Genomic DNA, 26,734 nt, shown 5'->3' with positions numbered 1-26,734 from the left:
GTGGTGTTACATGGAATTCAAATTTTACGAGCGGAGAAGTCTAATGGGTGTGAGGAGGAAGACAAAGAGTGGGATTTTAATTATCAGCTTTCACCATCCTGGAATTCTCATGACGGTATTAGGTTTGAGGATTTTTCCGAGTGGAAAGGTTGGGAGTAGTTAATCGATGTGGATGATGAGCCATCAGATTAGTGTGAAAAAGGAACTGGCATAGGAAGAACCTCTCTGGATCATGGACAATGATCTAGTTGATAATGGGTGAAGATGATAGGTAAACGGAATCAGACTGGTGGCAAGCTACGGCTAACAGCGAGAATTGGTTTTGATGATGGTAGTATCCTAGGAAGGCTCTCGCGGGAGGTGAGATAAACGCAGAAGAGGGAGTGTGTTGGCGAGGCAGGGAAAGGTTTGCTTTTTGGTGCGCTTTTCGATATTATCTGTATGGCGGCGTTAGTTTTTCCAGTCTTAGACTTGGATTCGATTATGCAGGGAGTATGTGCCGGAACCATCCCGGGCGCTGTCCTTCATTCATCGATACTTGTTGCATCGGGGCACCATCCGGGGATTAGCAGGGTTGTAACCACTGAATCAAAAGATTTCCGATCTTGACCAACTAGCCTGCCAAGTACAGAGCGCTGTAATCAATTGATGGAGGCTTTACGACTGATGCTTTGAATGCAGTCTACATCGCAAAACATCTTGGTCCTGTTAGAGAGACGGTTGAGAAATGACCTGGACCCGTCCGGACCCTTTCCTGGGGTAATGCGGGGAAGCCCGTTTTCTGGGGAAAAGTATGAGACTACCAGGGGTTCATACGGAATCCAGTCCGAAAGCCGGAAATGGAACCGCAAAGGACATGTTAAAGCAAATGACCGAGTGCCCTCGGTTATGTTCACGCAACTCTGCGGAAAAGGAGGGACCAATGCTTATAAGAAACCCAGAGTCTCCGGGAGAGATTATTCTTTAGACTGCAGCTAGTCTACTGACACTTGCAGCGCAAAATAATCCACGATGAGACTTTTCACACTACTAGTCGGCGCTGCGGCGTGTCAGTCTGTGATAGCCAAGGTCAAGCTACAAGTACCGTACAAGATTGATACCCATCATCATTTCTTGCCTAAGGAATATAGAGCCGGTTTGTACCCGCTGAATTCTGGAACGGAGCAATAATAACTATCCATAGCCCTCGAAAAAGCTGGAGGAGACCCATCTGGCTGGCCAACTCCGGATTGGAGCCCCGAGGCTTCCTTGCAGAACATGGAATCCAACGGAGTCCGGAAGGCAATTCTCTCCCTAACGGCTCCAGGAGCGACTATTGCACCCGACATGCAGTCAGCACGACTGCTAGCAAGACAGGTAAATGAGGAAGCCGCCAGGCTCTCCAAGCAGTATCCAGGTTCATTCGGTTTCTTCGCTGCTCTTCCTTCGCTTATGGACATACCTGGATCTCTGGCCGAGATCAAGTATGCACTAGATGTTCTGAAAGCAGATGGTGTTACTTTGTTTACGAGGTACGGCGATGGCAATAATTATCTCGGTCACGGTATCTTTACACCTATCTGGCAAGAACTTGATGCTCGGAAGGCAGTAGTGTTCATCCATCCTACTCATCCGGTGAACACTTCTTGGACAAATCCGATACTTCCCCAGCCTGTCATTGATTACCCTCATGAGACAACCCGCACGGCGGTTGACTTGATCATTGGAAATGTGACCCAGAAATTCCCTAATTGTCCGAAAATACTCTCACACGCTGGTGGCTCCCTTCCATATTTAATCTCTCGGATTGCAACCACATCGAAAGCAACAGAATCCTCCAAGTTGACATTCGGAAAGACAAGCGAAGAGATTATGAGTGATTTCCAGTCTTTCTATTATGACCTGGCGCTCTCCAGCTCTCCAGCTGTCTTGAATATGGTCTTAGAACTGGTTCCTCATGCACAAATCACCTACGGTAGGTTGACTGTTTATGGATTACACAATCAAGCTGCTAATTTACTCCAAGGATCTGACTTCCCATACGCCGATTCGGCCAAGATTGCGGGGTTTCGGGAGGAATTGGATTCATTCCATATGGAGAGAAAGCTTCGTGAGATGATTTACCATGGAAATATTGAGGAACTCTTAGGGTAGCACGCCTCCTGAAGATGAATGACTTGGATGTGGAGGAAAGGGTATTCAAATCGATGTCATTTTAAGATAGGTGATGATTGACGGGGTTGCTTGATGTAGGGAATAGTCACTACGGACAAGATCAGCGAGGAAAGACGATGACAATATATGTAAACGCATGAATAGCCGTTTGCTTTCCCAGGCAACAGTGTCCGTTGTCACTGAGAGGTCATTGTCGGAAACGACCCGGACTCCGGGATGATTCCGGGCCTGGTGGATGTATTCAATAGCCTTGCCTCAGCTTTTTATTGCGGGTTGATCCCGGGAATTCCGTGCTTGAGGGTCGGAAGGCACCCGACCACTATCGGATTCCCATGAAATTACTTCTGTTTAAGTCCTACGGTGTATATCATTACTAAGGATTTGTAATTCGAAGTAGATTCTGCTCCATGGGTAAAGAGGACTTGTATGTCCTCGACACAGGCTACTCAAGATCACAATAGCCCAGCATGATGACTGACGTTAACATTGTGGTAATTGGGGCCTCGTTTGCAGGCATCCCTATAGCACACAGTCTACTCAAAAGTATCCCATCGATCCACTTGACCTTGGTCAATCCCTCCCCAACATTTTATTTCCCTCTCGCAGCACCACGGATACTCGCCAAGCCTACCGCGTTTCGTCCGGATCAATACCTGATCCCCATCGAAGATGCATTCTCTCAGTATGCACCGAATACATTCACATTCATCAAAGGAAAGGCAACCTCTATGGATGCCAAGGGAAAGACAGTGACTATAGATGATCAAAAAGTCATTCCCTTTGATTACCTTGTTATCGCGTCCGGGAGCACTACGGAATCTACCACGACAAAAGAGAGCACGCCGATTCCCTTCAAACAGTCTAACTGCGACAACATGGGCTCCTTGATCACAGACGCTCAAAACAAGATATCCAATGCATCGAAGATAGTGATCGGTGGCGCAGGACCCATCGGCGTGGAACTGGCGGGCGAACTCGCAGAAAATGCGGAGAATTTGCGCAGGGCTGTCTCTATTACCCTCATCTCGGCAACAGATAGAGTCCTTCCCATGCTCAAGCCTTCTGGTAGTGAAGCAGCACTGAACCCGCTAAGACGCAAGAATGTTACTGTTCGGACATCCCGCAAAGTCACTGGGACCTGTCAGATCGCTGGCTCAGAGTCCTGGGAGGTAACGCTGGACAACGGGGAGAGATTGGAGGCAGACATGTACATCTCTGCGACGGGCGTAATTCCCAACAATAATTTCATACCACGGCAATTTCTCGATGAGCAAGGATGGGTCAAGCTTGATAAGGAGCTTCGCATCTTTGGCCACCCGGAGGAGCCTCCATTGCCCATCTTTGCGGCAGGCGATATCACAGCCCACTCCATGCGTATGTCATTCAAGGCACAAGAGCAAGCAGCTGTTGTCGCGGATAATATTACGGCCGAAATCCTGGGACAAACTACGCGACGTTCATATGATCAAGGAACCGGCGTTCTGATGCTGGTTCCTGTCGGATCTTGTGGAGGGACCGGCCAGCTATTTGGGTTCACCCCCTGGAGCGTGATGGTATGGCTGATCAAAGGGAGGGACTTTTTCATTTCAAAGGCTCGATCAGCGGTATATGCATAGAGCTTTTTATGATCTTGCTGTACATTCGAGTACGTTCGGAGTTGAATCTTATACCTCGGCATTTCCTTATTGGGTAATCGATACAACCACCGCACCTATATCTACTGTCCTGCAATATCTACTGCAGTTTGATGTTAATGAGTAAATAGTAATATCGAAGTGAATACAAGCAGTATTCTATAGATAGTTCATACTTCATAAAGCCTATCCTTGTCTCGTCCTGATCTCCCTCGGCCTTCTGTCCGAAGCTCCCCGCACTCCCCCACTTCCTCTCCGCCATCTCCATCTCCATCTCTTCTCCATCTTCCGCCTCTCCTTTTCTTCTTCACCTCCCACGCTCTCTCTGATTCTTCCTACTCTCCGATCAACCATCATGGTCTCTCCCTCCATTCGTGTGGCCCCCTCGGCCGCCAACCGCGCTCTCAACCTCCTGCGCACCGTGCAATATACGCATCCCCCCTCCTGTCCGTGTCATTCCAACCCCAACCACCATCACCACCACCGCACGCCGACTCTCGCTGACCATGTCCGTCGCCACATGGCTACCCCCGTGGATCCCTCCCGGCAGAAGGAGTACGCCTTTGAGATGGCGGCTTCCAGCATTCGCTTTGGCCCCGGCGCCACCAAGGAAGTCGGCATGGACTTTGCCAACATGAAGGCCAAGCGCGTCTGCGTGGTCACCGATGAGAATGTCTCCAAGCTGGATGCGATGAAGCAGGCGATCGAGGGTCTCAGCCGGGAGGGCATCGAATTCACCGTGTTCGACAAGGTGCGCGTGGAGCCGAAAGACCACTCGTGAGTACTGCCTGCATCCAGACCTGCATCGAATATATCGATACTGACTAGACCAGCGTCAAAGAGGCCATTGCCTTTGCGAAGCCTTACAACCCCGATGCATTCCTGGCTGTGGGTGAGTGCAAAGAATGCCCCGACCTCTCCCTCCCTTGCTGACCCAACAGGTGGTGGCTCCGTCATCGACACCGCCAAGCTGATGAACCTCTACACCGTCTTCCCCGAGGCCGACTTCCTCGACTTCGTCAATGCGCCCCTGGGCAAGGGGCTGCCCGTGACCAAGGGGCTGAAGCCTCTGGTCGCCGTGCCTACGACGGCCGGGACTGGGTCTGAAACGACCGGCACCGCCATCTTCGACCTCGTGTCCAAGAAGGCAAAGACGGGTATTGCGCACCGCAACCTCAAGCCCACCCTGGGGATCTGTGATCCGCTCAACACGCGCACCATGCCGTCGGCCGTCCACGCCTCGTCGGGGCTGGACGTGCTCTGCCACTCGCTCGAGTCGTGGACCGCCATCCCGTACAACGAGCGCACGCCGCGGCCCACCAACCCCATCAACCGGCCCGCGTACCAGGGTGCCAACCCGATCTCCGACATCTTCTCGCTGCAGGCCCTGCGCAGCACGGTCAAGTACCTCCCGCGCGCCGTCAGGGACCCGGATGACTTCGAGGCCCAGTCGCAGATGCTCCTCGCCGCCACGCTGGCCGGCGTGGGCTTTGGCAACGCCGGTGTCCATCTCTGCCACGGCATGAGCTACCCGATCTCCAGCCAGAACCCGGGCTACAAGCATGCGGGCTACGATGTCGACCACCCGATCATCCCCCACGGGGTGTCGGTCGCCGTCACCGCGCCCGCCGTCTTCCGCTTCACCGCGGCCTCCAACCCGGACCGCCATCTGGCGGCCGCCGAGGCGTTCGGCGTCGACATCTCCAACGTCAAGCGCGAGAGCGCCGGCGAGGTGCTCGGGGAGGCGCTGGCCAACTTCCTCAGCCGACTGGGCGACCAGCCCCGCGGTCTCAAGGACCTGGGCTTCCAGCCGTCCGACGTGGAGTCGCTCGTCGAGGGCACGATCCCGCAGAAGCGAGTGCTCATGCTGGCGCCCAACCTCAACGAGGAGCTCGAGGCCGAAAAGGCCGAGCTGCGGAGCCTACTGGAACAATCGATGGAGTACTAACCCTGTGGACCGGTGTGGAACACGCGCCCTGAATCCTTGTATATAATGCGTCTATAGAGAAATGAACAACCAGACTGCCCCAACGCCCATCCCCTCCAGTAACCACCTCCTCCTATCTATACCTCTCCGGCACCAGCGCCGTGCCCAGCATGCCCATCGACGACGCCACGCGGTCCAGCGCCGTGGGGTCCCTCGCGCCCACCGGCGCCGCCAAACACCGATCCAGCGCCGACACCACCCGAAACGGCAATACCTCGTCCTCCCGGAGTCTCTCCAGCAGCCCATCCAGCAGGCCCACCGCACACTCCACCCCCTGCAGCGCCAGCGCCAGCCCAGCATCCCCCCGGCCCCTCCCCATCAACGCCCTCGCCTCGCCGCCCAGACGCCCCAGCCGCTGCCGCGACGCCCGCACGCTCTGCACCAGCTCGCGCAGCGCGCCAACCTGCTGCACCGTGCGCGCCTCCGCGACGTACCGCGGACAGCGCACGACCTCCATGAACGCGGCATCGGCCACGCGCACCCACTCGCCGTCCTCCCCCCCGGCGCGCCGCGCATCCTCCCCGCGCACCCGCCTCGCCAGCTCCTGCCACTCGCCCTCCTCCAGAAAGCACGCGCCCCCCTCATGCAGCGCCGCGGCGACCAACAGGCCGCGGAAGGCGACGTAGCACGAGCGCGCAAAGCCCGTCGCATGGGCGCCCGCCCCGCGACTCACCATCAGCCGCTTCACGCCGTCCGCATGCACCGCCCACGCGTCGCCCCGCGTCGCCGCGTACATCTCGTACACGGACAGCATCATGATGGCGGCGAGCATGTCGGCGTCGGTCGCCAGCGCGCCGCCGTGCAGCGCCCCCGCCACCTGCTGCAGCGTCGAGGCGTACACCTGCCGCGCCGACTTCATCAGCGCGCGGTCGTGCGTGCGCTGCGCCCGCGCGATCGTCGCCACGCAGTAGACCGCCCCGTCGCGGAACGCGCACCGGCCCAGCGTGGCGGCGATGTAGGCGGCGCAGTCGGGGGTGTGGCGCGCCGCGCGGAACCGGCGGTGCTGGGCGTAGAGCGTCGGGAAGGTGTCGCGGGCGAAGTCGGCGAAGAGGTGCGGGTGCTGGGTGTAGACGGTCGGGGTTGGGGACGACGTGGGCGAGGGCGACTGGATCATGGCGAGCGCTTGGTCGCGGATGACGGCGGCGGCGTCGGCGGGCAGCGAGCGTCGGGTCGAGGAGGAGGAAGAGGAGGATTGATGCCGGCGCTCCAGGGCTGGGCCTTCGTCTTGGAAGCGGAAGATGCGCTTGTACCCCGGACAGGGACGGCCATAGCGGCGGCATTGGGTGCAGTTCGGGGTTGCTTCGTCGCACTGCGGGCGTTAGGAGACGGTCGAGAGGGAGCGATGGGGGGGGTGATGCGTACTTTGATACGTCGTTCGCGACAGCGAGCGCACCCGGTGCTGTGAGGGACGCCGACCATGTTGTTGGAGTATGTCTAGGGCTGGCCATGAAGCTGTGGATGGACATTATTTATGAGGATGGACGGCCCCCATCGGTATACGATGGCATTTCGGATGACTCCATTGCTGTCAGATCGTCTGCCGGCCTGCGGCCCTCGAGATTATAGATGCCAGCTGAGGATGATATACGAGAGCCTCCAGCTCGTACTGAACAAGATGCCCGGGCGGTGATTGGCGGAGGAGGGAGTTGTATAGGGATCATCGCCAAGATGCGAGATACGATGTGGGCTCGTGTTTCGTATCTATTCATATCGTTCGTATTAGTAGTATAGAATGAGTAGAACATGCATTCGAACAGGGAGGATGGGAGAGTATGAGTTGGTAGACTGATATAGAGCATGGCAGAGAGTAGAGTATCGTAGACGATGTATACAGGATGCTGTATGGAGTATACAAGAGTATACAACATCACCCCAGAAGACTAGTCATTCTCGAAATAGAACATGCATGATCCCTGCAGCTCCTGCAGTTCCCCGCGTCGATCTCACCTCCATCTCCATCCCTTCGTTCGCTCCCACATTCCGAGTCCTATACTCTGTACTCTGGACTGCTCCACTTCGGCTTCACCGTCTCCCGTATACACCAACTGCACTCCATACTCCACCATGAAATACTTCTCTATACTCTCTCTCCTCGCTCTCTCCTCCCCCTCCCTCGCCATCCAGTCTCCCCTCCGACAGTCCTCCGGCAACCCCGTCTTCCCTGGCTGGTACGCCGACCCGGAAGCCCGCATCTTCGACGACACCTACTTCGTCTATCCCACCTACTCGGCCGCCTACGAGTCGCAGACCTTCTTCGACGCCTTCTCCTCGCCCGACCTCCTCACCTGGACCAAACACCCGCACATCCTCAACCTCACCGCCATCCCCTGGTCGACCAACCGCGCCGCCTGGGCGCCCTCCGTCGGCCGCTCCCTCACCGGGGACTACTACATGTACTTCTCCGCCGGCGACGGTGCAGGCATCGGGGTCGCGCGCTCCGTCACCGGCCGCCCGGAGGGTCCCTTTGAGGACGCGCTGGGGAAGCCGCTGGTCGGCGACACCGTGTTCGGCGCGGAGCCCATCGACGCGCAGGTGTTTCGCGACGACGACCCCGACCAGCGCGTGTGGCTGTATTTCGGCGGCTGGAGTCATGCCGTCGTCGTCGAGCTCAACCAGGACATGGTCTCCCTCAAGGGCGATTTCAAGGAGATCACCCCGCCGGGATACGTCGAGGGCCCGTGGATGCTGAAGCGCGACGGCGTCTATTACTTCATGTATAGCGTGGGCGGGTGAGTGGCCCTCGCATTCCCCTAAACTCTTCTGCTGGATGCACCACTCGCTGACCATCCCATCCCAGCTGGGGAGACGACTCCTACGGCGTCAGCTATGTCACCGGGGACTCGCCCACAGGACCCTTCTCCACCGCCGCCACCCAGATTCTCCACGGAAACGACCAGGTCGGCACCAGCACGGGCCATAACAGCGTCTTCTCCCCCAATGGCGAGGACTACTACATCGTGTACCACCGGCGGTATGTCAACGACACGCAGCGCGACCACCGCGTCGTCTGCATCGATCGCATGGAGTTCGCCGAAGGCAAGATCCAGCCGGTGACCATCACCACTGAGGGCGTCGAGGGGCGACCACTCCAGTAGTGAAGTGCCGATGCCCGATGCATTATATAGTCCCCTATATATAATTCATTCATTCATTCATCATTCGTGCAAAGTCTATATAAACAAACGCCGAGGGTATCATAACTTTTCTCCCGCGAGTCTGGCTCAAAACATCGAGCTCCGCTTCTTCGACAGCTTCGCCTCCTCCGACGTCTTCCGGAACCCGAAGAAACTACTCTTCTTCGGCTGCAGCGTCGGTCCTGGCGGACGCGCCCCCGTCGACTGCGGTCGCATCGGCACAAACCCTAGCGAGGACTGTCGGCGGCCGTCATTCCCAGGCACGGACAGATACGGCCCCGGGCGCGGTCGCGCCTGCGGCATCGACCCGGAATAGTGGTGGTGCGGTTGTGCCGGCGACGGGCGCAGCGGCAGGGTGGGGTGCGGTCGGGGCGGTTGCATCGGTCGGGGTGGTAGAGCCGGGGAGTGAGTCTGCTGGCGCACCTTCTGTTCCTCCTGGCCGTAGATCTTCTGTAGGCGACGCGTTTCCTTGTCGACGTCGGCCTGGCGTTTCCGCCGCGCCTTGTCCTCCTCCTCGAGGAGTTTCTTTGTGCGCTTCTCTTCCTCCTTGCGCTCCAAGTCCTGTTTGCGGCGGTCCGGCGATGGGGCGCCCAGTGCGCCCGATACCGTGGGCGGTTCGTGGTCGGGCCGGGGTTTGGCGGGTGCGGCGGAGGCTGCGGCGACCGGGGAGGGGGTGGGGGAGGGGGCCGACTTCGTCAGGTGGAAGGATTCCTTCATCGGGGTGAAGTAGACGTCGCGGATGGTCACGGCGCCAAGGAGCAGGACGACTTCGAGGCCTTTGAAGTCCTCCATCTCGACGCGGTACAGGTTGGGTTCGTAGAGGGTCAGCTCGCGCAGGGCCTGGAAGATCGACACGGTGATGTCCGGTTCCTTGTGTTTGGGTTTGGTCTCGGACAGGCTGGAGGTCTTTCCCAGGAGGAGACAGGTCAGGTCCTTGGAGAGTTTGCTGTCGCGCCGCCAGCTGAAGCGGAGTTTGGGGGTGGTGTCTGCGGCGGCCGGATCGGACTGGGTGTGGTCGAGGGCGGAGCTGGACGGCTGCCGGAAGGTGTGTTGCGGCATCTCGAAGGACCAGGTGGCGGGACTATTCCACGTCTTGGGCTTGAACGTCACGGTGATCTGCTGGTCCGGGTTGTAGAGGTGGACGGTGAAGCGCGTGGGCAGGAGGGGCTCCGGCGGCGGGGTCACGCCGCCGTTCTGGCGGATGGCATCGGCGGAGAGACTCGGTTGGGTCCATTCAGGAATGAGAAGGACCTCGCCGTAGATGACGTCGGGGACGAAAGGGTCGGCGAGGGCGACGGCGTAGCGGTTCTTGGACTCTGGAGAGGTGGGGTCGAGGTGACGGAGGGCGTAGACGGGGGCGGGTTCATTGCCATGTTGGGTCAGGAAGATGTTCCAGAGATGCTTTTGCTTGGTGGATTTGAGGAAGAAGGCTGGAGGGTTAGATGGACGGGTATAGTTGTAGGGATGGGGACATACTAGGGAGGTTCTCGTCGAGCATGCTGTCGAGGGGTATGCGGAGGTTGAAGAGGGTGGGGAGGGTGATGCCATAAGAGAGAATAGGGAGGAGGGGAGGAGAGGAGGAGAAAGAGAGAGGAGTCGCGAGTATGAGAGGGAGAAGGGGGAGTAGAAGTAGAAGATGAAGAAGTAGGAGTAGAAGAGGAAATGAAGATGAAGTGCCGGTGGAGCTAAACTGGTCTGGGGAACTCCGCCACATGACTTCCAAAAATAGAAGTATACCACCCGCACCGGTACAGACTGTAGTATTTCAACATCTACTAGGTATAGGTAGATGACGACTCCTGTCGATCCATATCGATCGGTAATGCGGCTGCCTGACTGCCCTCATCGGAGGGGCATGGAGATAACCCAGGAACGTTATATGGCAACCTAGGGGGATACCGCAGATCGGAGAGCTTTTATGGATGCCTACGCGTCGATATGCATGAGTTGAATGCACTTTCTTGCATGGATGATCTCCTGATTATGTGAGGGAAAGCGGACATATCAGGTTTATATCCTTTAACAATGTAGAGCATGGACAAGTGAGTGAGTCCGGTCAATTGTGACACCGCATACACCACCCACACAAGGTACGACTATCATCATGCAGTATAGTCACTCTTTGAAGCACATATTTATTCATCTTATATCCATTAAACCATACAGTGACTCGTCTGAACCTCCCCAATGCGTCCGAGCGGCCAAGTATATACTCAGAACAAGCCAGCAGCGTGATAACTAGCCAACATCATACGGAGTTATCCCCGTCCAAATACAGATAAGAATGCCTTATTGTACGTAACAACGCAATTCTCATGTCTGTGCACCGTTTGACAGTCGCGTTAGAGGTGTTGGACCTCTTCTGAATCAGCCTGTCAACCGCTGCCTTCCCCTACAACCCTTCATTCGTGCTTACTATTCTAGCCGTATGTCTGGCCAATAGGTCTAACCCGATTTTGCGATGAAGGACAGCTGAAATCACATCCAATGTTTAGTTCCAAATTGCAAAGCGCATTATAGGGCCAAATGTACCAACGTAACTCTTAAATACTCACGAAATGCATACGCGCGTTCATTGCAATGTCTATTTCAGGTTGACTGTCATTATCGTAGTCGACGCTACAACCAAGTCAGACTTATTCTCCAGTACGTCAAGCCCCTTCTACCCCAGATACTAACTTCCACATCGTAGTGGCTGGGCAGTGACTATACACAGCCGCGCACGGGCGAGATGCAGCTAAAGCTTAGTCCGGATATTACGACCTGTTATTTGTCGACTGAAGTCCCTCACTACGAGGAAACTGCCTTGCTAAACCCGATCACTGCTCGACAAGATGAGGCTAGTAGCTTTCGACCCTGGAGATGAGAGGACAAATGAAGTATCGGAGGCGCCATTCTAGCTTGCGGTTGGCGGTTCCGCATCGTAATGAATAGCCTGGCGCTGCGGAAGACATGAATATGGAAGAAAAAGACCCGTAGTAACGATGTTGATGTTTTGATGTTATCATAATACCCAAATCATAATAAGATTCCCAACAGGTAATGCCATTCAGCCAGCCCTGCCTATGCCTTGGACGAAGACCGAGCATGCTTCAACCGATGCAGCTCATGGACTTCCTCGTCCAACCCCGGAGCAGGCCCGTCAACAGCCAAGCCTGGCGCAACCTGATTGATCGCGAGCGGAGCAACCGGTCCAGGCCTCCCGCCCAGCTCCATCCGCCATTGTTCAAACTGGGCTGTAGAGCTGGCATAGACGATCCTTCCGAGACCCACATTTGCGTGGACAGCTGCGCACATGGGACAGTGTTCGCCTGACGTGTAGACGGTGGATGTTGCGCGCTGGGCTGGGCTGAGGTGCTTTTGAGCCCATAATGCCAGCGTAAGTTCCGGATGAAGGGTGACGTCCGCGTCGGTCACGGTTCGGTTACGGTCTTCCTGGAGGATGTTCCCGTTGGCATCGACTAGTATCGACCCGAAGGGGGCATCGCCAGCTTCCAGCGCTTCACGGGCTAGTCCGACGCACCGGCGCAAGTAGTCAATGTCGGTGGTGGTCACCATAGTTTGTTGTAGAAAGCGCCTTAGGGTGGTTTAGATGCTAGACGAGGAGAAGATCGTGGTCTTGACGAGGAATGATAGAAAGCGGGGGCGAAGGATATCCGGAATAACTGACGAGCCAAGGAAGCGGCGTTGACCGACGCAGTCTATTATGTAAAAGCTCTTGCATCCATCCATTCCGTGTTGATGCCTATGGCAATGCGAGGATTACAAGACTTGTCAAGTGCTTGCGTGTCGTTCACTGCCCGTTCTTTTCGATCCAGGAAGACTCAATGGTATGTATACACCTTCTTGCCATCACCTCCAAACAGGTGGATATTTTCCCGCACCCATCCGAGAGCTAGTTCCCTGTCCAGCTCCCCCAGATCAGTAGAATTACTGCCAAGCTCCTTGGAATGCGATGGTGCTAATTGACTCAGACTTCCAAGACGGTAGTTCGCACTGACATAGACAGATCCGTCGAATCCATCTCTGAAATGACTCTCCTTGTCGATGATCGCACCAGTTTGATTATCGGACATCCTAGCATCATCAGCAGAAGGGACAAGACTACCTAGTATGCGTCTTACACATAATGAAAAGCAACGCCGGCCAGGCATGATCCTCGCCGATCAAAGATCGATCGGGGAACGACCACATCCAAAAACAGGCAGTCCTCAGTCGTGCCAGGTGTATGAACGTTATACCACCCATTTATGGAATCACCGAGTAGTCCTTGAGGGCAGATTCGGCTTTCATTCCCCCTCTGCACCAGTGGATTTCTGCCCGTTGGTGCTACTGGCGGTGCATATCGGAGGTCACCGATCGGGGCCTGCGCATAGCGAATGTTCCGGAAAGTGAATCGCTCAGTTGTTTTCTTTGTAATTAGAGATATCCTAAAAAACGCGTTCTAGCAAACGTCCTGCTTACATTGTACAGCAAAGCCTCGTGGATCTCGTATCCAAGATCAACCCGAGGTAGAGAAAATACCATGTCTCTCATCCATGTCCATAGAGGCCAGGCAACACCGAAAAATATTCCCATAAAAAGCGCCAAGGGATTCATCTCGGAGGAGAAGTTGTATATCGCACAGGAGAGTATCAGACTTGCTTATGCCACAGATGTAAATTGGCGACAAAACCAGCCCCCCACCCATTGCACGTGAGCAGGATAGGGCCTATTAGACGCTTTCTACTGTTGGTTTGTGATGATAGTAGCGGTCTTCTTCTGTATACACTTTCAGCAGATTAATAGATCTTTGTGTCGCAAGTGTAGACAAAACCCTATTGGGATTGTCCATACTGACCAGGGTTGGGTGGCCACACAAGGTTTCATTCACCTGAAGTACACCAGAACTTATTACGCCCGCTGCATGTATAGTGGCTATTCATATTGAAACCAGTTGGTTATGTATAGAATCTTTGCTGCTAAGACCGTGCCCTCAGGCTCGCTTCTACCGAGTATACACCCATCGACTACCGCTCGGAGACGGGACCAATCTCCCCGCGAGATGGAAGCATTCTGGACATATTGGGGCGTTTTTAGCTTCCCCGATGACTCTTTCGATGACTCAATGCCCCAAAATGCCAAGATTGTCCTTCCCCACTTACCCAAATCCTGGCATACTGCGTCTACTGCATAGCACGCAGTATATAAACAGTAAAAGCCTGAACTGAATCCACATTGTATGCTTTCTGCGCAATCTCTGCGACTGAATCAGCTCAAAACAGGAAATATGGCAGGCCCGTCCCCCGTCGATGCCCCGCAGCATGTCCTCCAGCTCCTCCGTGACCTTCATCAAAAGTCATTGCAACAGGAGGCTGCGATCTCAAAGCAGGGCAAAGTTTTCTCGTCGGATGTTCTGGGTGATCTGGAAGATCAACAACGAACCAGCAACCCAAAGGAGGAATTTGACCGGCTTATGCTGGACAAGTTCATCGCGCTGGATGAGGATAAATGCCAGTTTACATATCAGCTGATCAACGCTATGGGGGCTACCAATATTGTCGAGGCTGGGACCAGTTTCGGGGTCAGCACCATATACCTAGCCCTCGCTGTCGCCAAAACCAAAGCCGCGACGGGGAAAGCTGGGGTGGTGATCGCGACGGAGAAGGAGAAGGAAAAGGCCGAGATCGCACGACAATACTGGGCTCAATGCGGTCCAGCTGTCCAACAGGAGATTGATTTGAGGGAAGGCGACCTCCTCGAAACACTGAAAGACGGGCTTCCGCAGGTTGATCTTCTCCTCCTTGACAGTAAGTTGAGCCGCGCTGCGTGATTTCTCCATTTCCAATGCTGAGAAAAATATAGTCTGGTCAGCTCTCGCCCTTCCGACACTGAAAACGGTCTTGCCTCGTCTCCGTCCAGGCGCCGTGGTCCTTACAGACAACACAGTTTCTGGTGCGAAGGGCTACGCTGATCTGTTGGCATATTTGCGAGCACCTGAGAATGGCTTTCAAAATATGACATTGCCATTTACTAATGGGTTTGAGATGAGCGTCTACTTGCCAAAGTCTAAATAAGTACCTTGATAGTTCAGGAGGATTCTTTGGGCCCTTGCGAGCAGATCTACCTGTAATGTTCTGCCCCATGGAAAGTCATAGGTCGACTGCATACCTGCTTGATTTTCTAGTCAGACCGATGGCTTTCCCTTTCTGTTTTAGTGCTCACCCCTCGCCGCTTTTTGCTCACTGGGTAGGTCTGAGGACGCCCTGAGGACGCCATAAGCAGCCTAAGGCAACCTTGAAGCTCAGAGTGACGGAAGGCTAAGGGCCCTAAGCAAGTAACCTCAATAATCTACACCCAAAGTAGCTGCAGTTGATGATGTACAAAGATAGTTTATGTTCTATAAATCGATATAAATTAGTCATGTTCCAAAGATGACCTCCAGACAAGACCTACCACATACAACCGTAGGACGTGGCGAACAGGACGTTCCGTCTGCTCAGCTGTACTTCCACGTAATATCAATAGGAAATTCATTGCTATCAATTAAATAGGTTCAGATAGACGAGAAGATCGGTTTGGTTAGTTCATTGTCCATCAGCAGAGTACGAATGCATAGCCTGAAATATAGCCATTACAAGGGGGAATTGCCAATCAATATGCTACTCAGAGGTGCGCGGAAATATGAGCATTTCACAACTGCAACGCGTCTTCCAGCTATTGCACAGGGTTGACCTGATCCCAGATCCCATTCGCCATCACACCAGCAACATCCAGGAACTGCTCCTGATCCAACTCATGCGCAAGCACAACACGAATGGCATACGTCGTAGCAACAAGCGAATCCAGCTTCAGGTTGCGCTTCTCAACAACCCCGATAATCCAGCAAAGGAGCTTCTCGACGGGAAACGGGCGCTGGCCACGGTAGATGTTGCCCGCGGAGTCCTCATGCAAGTTGGTGATGACGATGTCAACGGCTGGAGGGCCTGAGTATTCGCCACCCCTGGCTTCGCATACAGCTCCGGTCTCGGGGTCGTTGTACTTTCCGTCCACAATAGGCCGCTTGGTGTCTGCGTCCCAGGCGGGGGCGTGTATCTCGTCTGGATGCTCACGCTGGAAAGTCGACGACATCTTAGGAGAGGGCATTGATGGCAATATGACTTTGGGCAATGAATTTGTTTAGACAGGCTGATAGCAAGGTAGTTGATGGGTCCAAGGTGATAGAACAAAGGTGTTAAGCAATATTTAGTAGCATTTCAGATAAATCACGTGCACTTATGCTTTGTGTGACCTTCTAGGCGGTTGTGTACTACTTATACTAAGTGTGTACTACATACATCATGTTTCTAGGCGGCCAGATTCCCAGCCCATCGTGGCACTACTCCGGGGTACTATTGACGTATGTAAGAACGGATGACTCATTGCTTCCAGCCAGTGATAGGCACATTCTTGTCGTATCACAATGTAAGGAACAATGTCTGAACAAACCCCGAACACATTTTCCAGAATCAATCTCAATCCCTTCCCACGACACCATAGACTAGGTGCGGACGCAGCCACACTTCTTGCAGTCCTTGCGTGGCCAGTTTGCGGCAAGTACGTGCCCTTGGAGTCACACTTCGCTTTAGGCGGCACACACTCGGAAGGGCCGTTAAGACCACCATACCTTGTACTTGGCCTGAGGTGCCTCGACGGCGTTGGACTGCAGATGCTCGACACGGGCGGCTGGCGTCAGGGAGGCCAGGAAAGCAGTGACGATTGCAAATTGAGTAAATCGCATTTTGCGAAGATAATTCAGAAGACTTGAGGTGCAATTGATGGATACTATATGTTGCTCCGTGAGGACAGGTCGGAACTGAATCGATATGAGACTAATAGGACTGGTGGCTCCTGCTGGTCTTTTATATCACAACCTCGAAGCGCAAAGTACCATCAACATGGCAATCTCATACGTAACCCTTGCCGGTCAACACTGATGCTCGTTGGTGTCTTTTTTTTTTTTTTTCCTTTTTTTCCCTCCTGCTATGAATGGCACCTGGACAAGATATTAGCCATGCATACATCAGTAAGGCTTACTGCTAACATCTAGACCATCTAAGGTTAAGCTAGAGCAGACAGAATTCCTATATTCAGTGCGAGATAGACCTAATAGCTCTGCACCTGTTCTCCGTGCTCTTGATACGCAGGCTTGAGGGGATTTAATGTGTTGGTGGTTGGATTTAGAGCAGACAGATACATGAAAAGAATTGATTGCTTATGGTTCAGGGGTAAGTACCCCTACCTATTATCTATGTGAGAAGTAGACAAAGACAATACCCAAGTGCAAACGATCCAGGTCATGTGAATCACAGCTCTACCTCCAGTAGGTCAACACACCTCCCAATTCGCGCGTGCCCGCATTTTCAACCTCGCCTCGCTGAGTGGCTCAGTACGTAAGTGCGTCAGTAATCATGTCTTCCATACGCAGATAAGTGAGTTCCACGGCTCCGTTTCGAATCGACTCACGGATGGAGTCGTGATTATCGGTGACTATGGCAGGAGGCACCCCAGTTTTCGCAGAGTGAACACCCAGAACTAGACTTGAAGTAGTCGGCAAGACAAGAAAAACCAAATTTCAGCGGTCATTAATATTTAAGACAAAATTTAAGGCGTCCCAACAGGCTACATATCCAACTACGCCACCGAAACTCTGACTAAGGTTGGACGAGACAAGCTCCTCGGACCTAATCTTAATAAATTTAGTGCTTAACTGGTTTGAGAACCCCATCTACATGTCCCCGATTATTTAGTCAATCCTTTCTTCCTCTCTTCCTCTGTGCGGCTAATTCTACTCTACTTCGTTTGGGTGGCCAGCCAACTGCTTAGAAGAGTTGATTTTATGTGCAGTCTCTCGGTATCCCGCAGGGCCAGGCTGTCAGCCTACATCTATTTGTTTAGTGGAGAAACGAAAAGGGCGTGTTCCAGGTTTAGGGTAGTGCTCCGTCTGTTCTAAGGACCCCCTTGCAACCGCGGGAACAAATGATCAGGCATATTTCAGCCACCAACAATCCAGACCGGCGATGCCCGATTAGAAGACACCCCATGGGGAAATGCGCGTGCAGGCACCTGATTTCAGAGCTATCCACCATTGAGTTGTCTAGCTGGATTACTGCATGGTGGCGTACCATACAGAGTAGATACAGTACTCAATCACCGAGTATGAAAGAATCATGATTCAGAACGCAACTACCCCGTAGTTTGCCAACTAGGTAATCAGCCAAAACATTCTCTGATGCTACTGCATCAGGTTTTACAAGGTCACAGTGCAGATACGAGTGTGATTGTGCAACATACAGAGTGTTTTAACAGTTGCGTGCTGGGATCGCTCTACGTATCTGTAGATCTGTAGACTATAAAGAGGGATGGTAGACCATCTTTCCACGAATCTTTTTTCTCCATCATAACATTCTGGTTCATCCTACACAAATACTTATTCAGCTATACGCAACGATTCACAAAATGCGGTTCAGCCTTATCTATTTGGTTACGCTTGCCTCCCTGGCAGCAGCCATTCCTTCGACGGACGCCCCAAACAACAACTGTGGTTATCCGAATGGCAATTGCTATGACAATGACTGTCACGGCGAGCTGAGTCGTGATAAAATCACCTGCACTTCGGTATGATAATTTTTCTCTCATGGAGATTCTATACCCCTTGCACGATCGCTTATATTGGCATGTTTGCCTGTGCTACAGGGAAAATATCTTGGGTGCCAGTGTGGGTATGGCTGTGGCCGTAACACGGGCAAATGCAACGAAAATGGCTGCGATGGACGGAATGGTCGGTGCACTAATAACTACCTTGGCTGTTCATGCAAGTGAACAGGTCTGGAGGGGAACATGATCTTGGGGGAATGATATGTTAAAGGAATCGGTATTAGATGTGGAAATTGATATAGCAGATAACTTTATTCTGATTGAGTAGAACAATCATAGGAGCATGGAGACATACTCATATTCAGTCTTAGGTTAAATTCTATTTACTTAGAAGTATTGGGGTGATGTTGTTGAATCACGTAGTGAGGGTGATGTTCGTAAGAACTGTCTTGATGGAATTGAATCTAGAAGTAGTTAGACATATTTGGTTTATATAGGGAGTAACCCATAAACGCACGTACCCACTTCAGATTAAGATAAATATCCGAACAACTGGGTCTCATATTCCTCACATCATGTGGCTGCTGGATAGCCAACTCCGATGCACTCGGGTCAAGCGCTGTTGTGGTTCTTCCTCACCATCACCAACTCCGGCCTTAAACACAGCAAGATCAGTTGGCAAACGCCAGCTCGGCGAGCATAATCTAAGAAGCGAAGCCTATTCGGTGCTGTCGACTTGCCGCACATCCGAAGTTCCGGTGCATTGGGACGATTCTTGTCAAATGATGCCGACTTAGCTCAACGATGTCCATAAAGAGTAAGATGCCCGCCCACCCAGCCGCTGATATACAGTTTTTGATTGTGTTGATGGATATCTGTATCAATTAGTTTCGAGAGATTCTGGGTCCAGAGGAAAGAATCTTAGTCTTGGTTATAGCATTATTTGAACAAGGACTGGCCTTTGCCCAATTGGCATTCCGGATTCTAGGTCTGGACTGACCATGATATGTAGGTGGACGGTCTCTTGAGTCTGGTTCCGTAAGCCATACCATGGAAGGGGGCATACCTGAAGCATCATGATCATAGGGCATCCAGTGCAGGCCAACGATATAATAAACCCTGCATCTATCAGTAGATAATCCGTCCAGGGAAGGGCATGTGACTTAGGCAGTATCTAGAGACAGTCTCTCGTAGTCTCTTTTATGTATCTCGGCTTGAATGATGGTCGATCTGGTTGGGTCAGCCAATTCCAGGGAGGAGCACTCACATCGATGCCAGATTGTACACAGATGTCATGTTCACCTGAGCGCCAACTCCATGGTAGATTCTCCTCAACCCCGTAGACATCAAGAGCTTTTATATCTTTGCTCCCACGAGACTCTCCAGATGTAGCTCTTTGTTCTAACAATACCGGTTATTCCCTTATCGACCCGGGGGTTCATCTAAATTAATCTCATACAGACCATTCTTTGTCCCCTTTGTTCCGTGACAATGGACTTCTATTTATCTAAGTATATACTTCTATTATCTACAGCATGGATCCGACCAAACCCCTAACCAGGATCATCCCAGTGGAACCAAGCGGAAACGATCTCTTAGTTGGCTGCAGCGCCGACCTCTTTCCCTTCCGTGACCTTGGTAGCCTCACGCTCGGCCGTACTCAATTGCAGGCCCTGGTCATCCCATCCCTGCGTACCGAGCTTATAAAGAAGCCGCTGCTGGCCACGATCGGCCATGGGGCCGTCCTTGTTGCGGCGCTGGCGCGATTCGATCGTCTCGACGAGAGTAGCGTTATCACCATCCAGCTCGTACCCTTCGAGATCGTCTTTGTGCTCCTCTTCAGAGAAAGTATACGTGCGGTATTCGGTGTTAACCCAGCCGGTCCCTGCGCTCGTTAGTACGGCCAGACAGGAAAGTTCCATCCAGTAGCTCATCCACCCCAAAAGGGACAAAGAACCTACCCTGGTATTTACTGCTATCCTCCCAATCCTCCGTGAAATAATGCAGGAATCCACCATGGGTGACGATGACAATCTCCTTCTCAGGGCGGGCCTTCAGCCAGCGGCGACACGCGCGAGCGCGGCTCTTAATCGCGGCCGTAGTGGGCGCATACCGGCCCTCCTTGTTGTTCCACCCGTCATGCACGTACTCCATGTCGACGGGGAGATTCTCGACTTCGCGGCGGAGATCCGCCGGATCGCTGCCCGTATCGCAGGGCACGTCGCTCGTTTCTTGGGCGTCGGGCAGTAGGATCAATTTCATATCCTTGTGGGCCTGGAAGACGGGCTCGAAGCTCTGGAGGGCGGTGTAGATCGTGCGACGGAGCGGCGAGGCGGTCACCAGGTCGACCTGCGCGTGACGGGGAAAGCTATCGCGTAGCTGGCGGCATTGTTCGTTGCCCAGGTCTGTCAGGAGAGGGTCGTGGATGACGTGGTTTGCGACCGAAAGGTTGTGGACGCCCTGAGGGGGTTAGTTTGTCTGATTGCTTGAAGGGGCTGGGTAGAGACGTACCTGGGCATGGCGAACACAATGCACGATGGGCGGCATGATGTAGATTCAATGGTTGGGGTGGGAGAAAGAGAGAGAGAGAGAGGTGCAGGAGAGAAGGAGTTGAGTCACTACAGACGGGAGGATTGTTAGTCTGGCTGACGTGGGGTCGCGGGGCGGATTGCAGTACGCCGAGATATCAGTAATGAGGGATTTGGAGAGTGTGGGAGATACAGAGGAAATTAAAGATTGAAGAGCAACATGAAAGTGCAGATGCTACATAAGTAAAGTTGAGAGTTGTGGCGACTGATGCATATGTATACTCGTCTACTGCAGTAATGCTCCCCTCCAAACAACAGCTCCAAACTCTCCACCGCACCAGGAGGCAAAACTGAATTTGTAAAAAGTCAATCGCCCGTTGACTTTCGGGCATCCAGACTTTTCGTCCGGTTCATCCAGGAGATCCGGCTCTATCGCCACCGTCGGACGAACTGCCGAGATATACCCCTATTCTAGGGTACAGCTACCCACGAAGACGTGCAGTTGGGCTCCAATTAGGCTAATATAGTCTTCACTCTACTCCCAGTGCTAAAGGAGCGTTCAGTGCACCCGGAAATGAAATCCGAGTTAGCTGGCACGTGTTGGAGATAGCTATACGCCTGTTGTATGAATGTAGACAGTTGCTGCCCATCAAGATTTGCCTGAAGCACACACTGAGCAGTGCAAACAGGACACTAATCAGTACAACGCCGAGGATTTCACATATGACTATAAGAGCCTGAACATAGCCGGTCTTGAATGCTTGCGGATGTAGGAGATACATCTGTCTGTTGAAGGGCACAGAATCCACGTCGTCAGATTAACGGCTCAGTACCATAGGCAGGCCTCAAGTTGGTAGGAGTAGTTGGTTATCCGACGAAATAGGCAGCCTTCATGAATGGCCAATTAGTCCCGTAGCAGTAGAATTGCGAAATAATCATTAAAGATGAGAGTTAGTTAGTCGAACTCGTAGATCTAGATCTGAGTGAAATCAAAACACCCCAACGAAGCGAGATGGTTCATATAGGCGAGGACGAAGATTCTTTCATAGTCAAAAGTCAATGATATCAGTCAGAGTTATTGAATATCCTGCAACGCAAACAGATGCTCGGTGCCGTACTACATGGCTGAAGTGCCTCAGATTTCAGCTCCTCTGTGGCTGTGGTAAAACGAACAGCAACCCTCAGTCCTTAGATTCTGAGAAATGTATACAGCCGGGTCCAAATCCGTTCCCCAATGAAGGATAGACCGATATAAATAAGTTCTTGAATGGTAACACCAGGACGGTCACCGCCTTGGATAGGCCCGAAATATACATAAGCTCAAAACTATCGAAAGGCCTACTACATGCGCACATATCCCTCACGCCACCCCGAAACCGCGTGCATTCTCCAATGCTTTATTCAGCTTCGCCTCCAAAACACTCCTCGATGAGTACTCCGGCAGAAGAAGTCGCCCAAAACAGGTCAGACTGGTCGGAAGTCGCTGCAACCATAGTCAGAATCAGCAAAATCAATCACACAAAACGAGGAACACTCACAGCATCACCGACTCCGTTCTTTTGGATCACAAACATGATGCTCGAGATCCCATTGACCGGCACCCGATCACTGGCGGTGACAAATTCCAACAGCTGGGCTTTCTTCTCCGGTGAGAACCTGCGCGCAACATTCCAGAAGTCGCGAATCACCCGGTGCCCAGGCCCGAAGCCCCCTTCGTACCGCGCGTGACGTTCCAGCTCCATCATATCGATCTCCTGAATGCCTTCTACCACTGTCTTCAAAGCTTCCGGGGTGAAGATCGACAGGGAAGTCCGGTCAAGACAGGTGTAGAACCCCTGCGCGAACGCCTCGAACTGCGGGCGAATCGACTTATCCGTTAGCCAGAAGATGTAGTCCTTGACGAACTGGGTGCGATTGCGGTTGGTGACTAGTGGGGCCTCTTCGACGGGGGGAGTGAAGGACTGAACCGGCACAGATCCATCCAACGACTTGGCGATATCCACTGGCGATTCAGGAACCTCTGCAGATGTCGACACTGGAGGGCTCAAAGTTACGTCGTCCGTATACCGGTGCACCTCACTCCAGGGGGGCTGTTGGGACGGGCTCCCTGTGCGTGACAGCAATGACGGCGAAGGCCACGCCGCATCTCGATCGACCTGTTGCATGTCCACAGTCTCGATCTTGCCAAACGCCTCAAAGCTGAACTCATATGTTCTCATGAATACATCCCCTACATCTCCATCTTGCCACGTCAATAATCCCTCCAGACCTTTGGCCAATTCGGGCCATCCGTCCCGGATGTGGTTGAGACGTTTCACCTTCAGCCCCAGGAGTTTGCGGTAGAATGCGGTCGGGAAGTTAACTGGCAAGGTGACACCGTTGTAAACAGCTAGTGACATGAAGAGGCCTAGGAGCTCGAACTTGTAGAGGGGTTCCAACGACCATGGCTGGAACCAGGAGATGCGTGTGCGCTGATCCATAGTGAACATGCCGTACGCGGGATCCAAAGCCTCTGCCATAAGTACCCGGAAGAACTCCTGCTGCACACCTCCATGGTCAAGACCCTCCTCGCCTTCCTCCATACCCATCTGTACTTTGAGGGGCCGCATTAGCTCGCGTCGTTCACGCCGCCAGAGCTGATTCAGAGCATCTGTAAGCACATTGTCACGTCTCACTACCAACACCAGGTAAGTGGTCATTGACGTCTTCATCCGTGCGAGCAGACTAACATCATCCTGGATTTGGATTGCACCGAACGCAGTCTGTGTAACGTGTCGGGTGGTCGTCATTGCTGCCTCATAGTACTTGGACATAGCCGCATAATTCAGGGCACGGAAGTAAATCACCAAGGCGGACGGAGGAAACAGAAAGGAATAGGACAGTAGATGCAGTCGTTTATTACTGGGTTGTCGCTCGATCCATTCAACTGGCATATCCATGGGCTCCAGCCTCTCAGAAAGGAAAGGTGTATGAAAATCCTCCGGGATGAGGCCTAGTCGACTTCTCTCCTTGTACAGGAGAGACAAGATCTGGACAGCTCCGCCGGCCGTGCTTCCGTTCGGGATGTCCGGATTTCCGTCCCATTCTTTGAGAAGGATCGTACGAAGCCATTCGGTGATGATAGCGGAGGCACCAGGATGTTGCTGATGTTCCAAGTAATCGCCACCCGCCATGACTAGACCATGATGCTCACTGAGATTGTTGACCAGGATGTCCAGTACATTTCCTTTCTGCTGGGTGGTCGAGTCACAGGGATAAGATTGGCGCGCTTTTGATATTTCATGATAGGCCAATCGTGCCGTAAGGGCCCGAACAAGGCGATCAGCAAGGCGCAGGGCAAGGTCGTGCTCCAACATGTCGGTAGTTTCTACTACCAAACGCGAACTTCGAAGAGGGAGCTTTTGCATCTCCGAGCTGGAAGCTACACCACCAGTAGCACGCATTTGGATGATCCCACGCCAGGTGGGTGCATCAAGTTCAGGGAGGGAACTAGCCAAAGCGAATAAGGCGACCGTGGCAACATCAGCTGCATTTTCGTCATTGATATGTTCATTTCTGGACGAATCAGATGTCCGACGGATGATGATGGGCGCAGTGGGTGCACTCCCCGTAGAGTTGCATGAAGAACGTCGGGATTGTCGACCGGTGGTCGACAACTCTTTTGGTGGTATAAACAATGTCTCTACCGCGCTCCAAAGGCTATGAAACACAAGACCCTTAGGACAGATGGTGAACAGTTTCCGCAAAGACGGTTGTAACTGCCGCAAGTCAAGTCGAGGTGTGATGGCAAGTTCTGTCGATTCGCCGGGACCAGCCACATTCATGCGAAATGATCGAAGAACCTGCTTTGTACTGCCGAGTGCATAGAAAACACTCTGCGCGACAAATGTAAATACTTCGCGTTGACGCGGCGTTGCGAAACGCCAGTCAGAGTCCTCAAAGGCTCCAGTTGATTCTATATATGCCAATTCGTCTCTCCATCGGTCAGCCTCATCGTCGGTTAAAGCCATGATTTGGCTCAATCCATCGACGATATCACCCGTCAGATGGCTGACCGATTGGATACTCGATATCTCCCATTTCCTACGCGCACTCCGGCGCCGGGGTTTGTGGTCACTCGGAGACTGCACCTCGAGGGGAGGCTCCTCCTTGACAGGGGCATTGAATTGGGAATCCGAAAGTCCAACATCATTGAGGAGTTTCGCCCCATCCCAGGAGACACGGCGTTCCGTTTTTCGCTGCTCACCAGTTCGCCCGCGGTGCTTTTGTGGGCGGTGTTTTAGTGCCGGTGGCGAAGGTACGCTGTACAACTCGTCCGTGTTGGTATGGGTATTGATGGAGAGTTTGCGGGCAGGCTTCAGTTCCGCATGGGTTTTCTCCTCCAGGCTCGATCGCGGACTCTGGCGCCACTGATCTACATCTGCAAGGGACAGCCTTTTGATCTGCTGGTTTGGGAGTCTCAGCGCCACGGCCGTCGTTTGGCCACCGACGTTCCGCGACGAAGGTGTGTGGGGGTGACCCCCATTCGATGGGTTGAGCTGGGATGGGTGTTCCCGGCTCCGGCGTGGCCTTTCGGGACCTGGGTATCTGCTATGCCGGGTATCTGGCTTTGGTGATCGTCGTCTCGTCCGCGGTTCTGACTGATCGGGGGCGCTATCTATATGCGTCGGGGAACGACGCAACGGAAGCCATTCGATCATCCGCAGGGACAGAGTATCGAATAGATTCTGGGTGAAGGACTTCGGGTCTTTGAGCTGCTGGGTCGCGGGCGCTTCTTCGTCCTGTGGACCGTTGCTTTTTTTATTGGGCTCTGGGCCGGATACTGTAAGCCTCCCATTCACACCCGGGCAGGACAGATCTCCGGCATGCCCCGCAACAACTCCCGATGCACCGGTATTGTCCGCAGGCCGACCCATCCGGTCTCTCGTTTCGGTTGGGGGACTCCGTCGTTTTGATCGGCGGTGATAATCCTGGGCAGAGAAGTCGGATGAAACCCTCGATGCGTTGCGACACAGTCCAGCCTCTGCATTATCCAAACTAGCCAGATAGCAGGCTAGGGTTCGGGCGCTCAGCTCGGTATAACGGCGGTATGGTCCTTCGCTCACTCGCTTGCGATAACTGGCGCATGTAGGCGTCTGGCAACCTGGATCATGGCATCCATGAAGAAGCTGGTTCTTGTATCTATCATCAACGGGTTAGTCGCGATACACTACCAGGCACTCCGCCAGCAACACTTGCCTGCGAACGAGCAGATTAAACTGCCGGCGACGCTCATCCCGACACCACAGTAGCACCTGCGCCGGATCCGAGACATCCACAGTATTCTCAGTGACGACCCCAGGGGCGTTCGGCGGAAGTTTAGAGCGGTGCCCATGGGAAGCGTCATAGGAGCTCACGGAAGCTCCGCGGAGCCGGGTCATCTTCGCAGACAAAGAAGCATTACTGAATCCACAGACCCAGTGGGGGGACAGAAGCGCTGGATCTCTCGGTCAAAGAGATCGCCAAACAGTCGTGATCTCGTGGTTGCTGGAGGGTGATTTAAGATCATCCGGGGAAGAACGGCCAACAGCACCTCAAAGCAACGCCCGTGCGGCGGATGACTCAGCATGACGGGAGGGAGGATGATCCGCCCCGCCGCTAAGCCGGATGGGGCCTAGGGGCGGGGCACGTGCGACGAACGTC

At 53.4% G+C, this 26,734-nt stretch overlaps 11 protein-coding genes across 11 annotated transcripts; 5 read left to right on the top strand and 6 right to left on the bottom strand.

Moving 5' to 3' along the window:
• Window positions 1-1,011: 1,011 nt before the first annotated feature.
• BDV59DRAFT_200293 (amidohydrolase family protein) lies at window positions 1,012-2,133 on the top strand (the record flags this gene model as incomplete). The annotated part of the gene is made up of 3 exons (XM_073693550.1): window positions 1,012-1,135; window positions 1,184-1,954; window positions 2,006-2,133. 3 exons carry the CDS (start codon window positions 1,012-1,014, stop codon window positions 2,131-2,133), a joined length of 1,023 nt encoding a protein of 340 aa, XP_073549798.1.
• Window positions 2,134-2,495: 362 nt separating this feature from the next.
• On the top strand, window positions 2,496-3,873 carry BDV59DRAFT_174340 (NAD(P)/FAD-dependent oxidoreductase). The gene has a single exon (XM_073689059.1). The coding sequence runs from the start codon at window positions 2,622-2,624 to the stop codon at window positions 3,768-3,770; it is 1,149 nt and encodes a 382-aa protein (XP_073549797.1). The 5' UTR covers window positions 2,496-2,621; the 3' UTR covers window positions 3,771-3,873.
• A 270-nt stretch (window positions 3,874-4,143) lies between these two features.
• BDV59DRAFT_200291 (hydroxyacid-oxoacid transhydrogenase) lies at window positions 4,144-5,736 on the top strand (the record flags this gene model as incomplete). The annotated part of the gene is made up of 3 exons (XM_073693549.1): window positions 4,144-4,565; window positions 4,622-4,680; window positions 4,730-5,736. 3 exons carry the CDS (start codon window positions 4,144-4,146, stop codon window positions 5,734-5,736), a joined length of 1,488 nt encoding a protein of 495 aa, XP_073549796.1.
• Window positions 5,737-6,874: 1,138 nt separating this feature from the next.
• On the bottom strand, window positions 6,875-7,462 carry BDV59DRAFT_174338 (uncharacterized protein). Its single transcript, XM_073689058.1, has one exon. It carries the CDS (start codon window positions 7,192-7,194, stop codon window positions 6,886-6,888), a length of 309 nt encoding a protein of 102 aa, XP_073549795.1. The 5' UTR covers window positions 7,195-7,462; the 3' UTR covers window positions 6,875-6,885.
• A 377-nt stretch (window positions 7,463-7,839) lies between these two features.
• Window positions 7,840-8,870, top strand: BDV59DRAFT_200289 (glycoside hydrolase family 43 protein; the record flags this gene model as incomplete). The annotated part of the gene is made up of 2 exons (XM_073693548.1): window positions 7,840-8,504; window positions 8,573-8,870. 2 exons carry the CDS (start codon window positions 7,840-7,842, stop codon window positions 8,868-8,870), a joined length of 963 nt encoding a protein of 320 aa, XP_073549794.1.
• A 126-nt stretch (window positions 8,871-8,996) lies between these two features.
• On the bottom strand, window positions 8,997-10,407 carry BDV59DRAFT_200288 (uncharacterized protein; the record flags this gene model as incomplete). The annotated part of the gene is made up of 2 exons (XM_073693547.1): window positions 8,997-10,339; window positions 10,386-10,407. The coding sequence occupies 2 exons, from the start codon at window positions 10,405-10,407 to the stop codon at window positions 8,997-8,999; spliced, it is 1,365 nt and encodes a 454-aa protein (XP_073549793.1).
• Window positions 10,408-11,241: 834 nt separating this feature from the next.
• BDV59DRAFT_174331 (nucleoside deaminase) lies at window positions 11,242-12,631 on the bottom strand. The gene has a single exon (XM_073689057.1). It carries the CDS (start codon window positions 12,465-12,467, stop codon window positions 11,973-11,975), a length of 495 nt encoding a protein of 164 aa, XP_073549792.1. The 5' UTR covers window positions 12,468-12,631; the 3' UTR covers window positions 11,242-11,972.
• A 1,547-nt stretch (window positions 12,632-14,178) lies between these two features.
• BDV59DRAFT_200286 (O-methyltransferase) lies at window positions 14,179-14,965 on the top strand (the record flags this gene model as incomplete). The annotated part of the gene is made up of 2 exons (XM_073693546.1): window positions 14,179-14,698; window positions 14,754-14,965. The coding sequence occupies 2 exons, from the start codon at window positions 14,179-14,181 to the stop codon at window positions 14,963-14,965; spliced, it is 732 nt and encodes a 243-aa protein (XP_073549791.1).
• Window positions 14,966-15,605: 640 nt separating this feature from the next.
• Window positions 15,606-16,019, bottom strand: BDV59DRAFT_200285 (uncharacterized protein; the record flags this gene model as incomplete). Its single annotated transcript, XM_073693545.1, has 1 exon — window positions 15,606-16,019. The coding sequence occupies one exon, from the start codon at window positions 16,017-16,019 to the stop codon at window positions 15,606-15,608; it is 414 nt and encodes a 137-aa protein (XP_073549790.1).
• Window positions 16,020-20,119: 4,100 nt separating this feature from the next.
• BDV59DRAFT_200284 (uncharacterized protein) lies at window positions 20,120-21,071 on the bottom strand (the record flags this gene model as incomplete). The annotated part of the gene is made up of 3 exons (XM_073693544.1): window positions 20,120-20,409; window positions 20,486-20,984; window positions 21,036-21,071. 3 exons carry the CDS (start codon window positions 21,069-21,071, stop codon window positions 20,120-20,122), a joined length of 825 nt encoding a protein of 274 aa, XP_073549789.1.
• Window positions 21,072-22,188: 1,117 nt separating this feature from the next.
• BDV59DRAFT_174324 (HECT domain protein) lies at window positions 22,189-26,579 on the bottom strand. Its single transcript, XM_073689056.1, has 2 exons — window positions 26,291-26,579; window positions 22,189-26,233 (listed from the first exon to the last, which is right to left on the bottom strand). The coding sequence occupies exons 1-2, from the start codon at window positions 26,470-26,472 to the stop codon at window positions 22,567-22,569; spliced, it is 3,849 nt and encodes a 1,282-aa protein (XP_073549788.1). The 5' UTR covers window positions 26,473-26,579; the 3' UTR covers window positions 22,189-22,566.
• Window positions 26,580-26,734: the final 155 nt, after the last annotated feature.

Source organism: Aspergillus ambiguus (genome assembly GCF_047715705.1).
Source record: "Aspergillus ambiguus strain CBS 117.58 unplaced genomic scaffold BDV59scaffold_8, whole genome shotgun sequence".
Lineage (NCBI taxonomy): Eukaryota > Fungi > Ascomycota > Eurotiomycetes > Eurotiales > Aspergillaceae > Aspergillus > Aspergillus ambiguus.
This window is presented reverse-complemented; position numbering and strand designations above follow the sequence as displayed.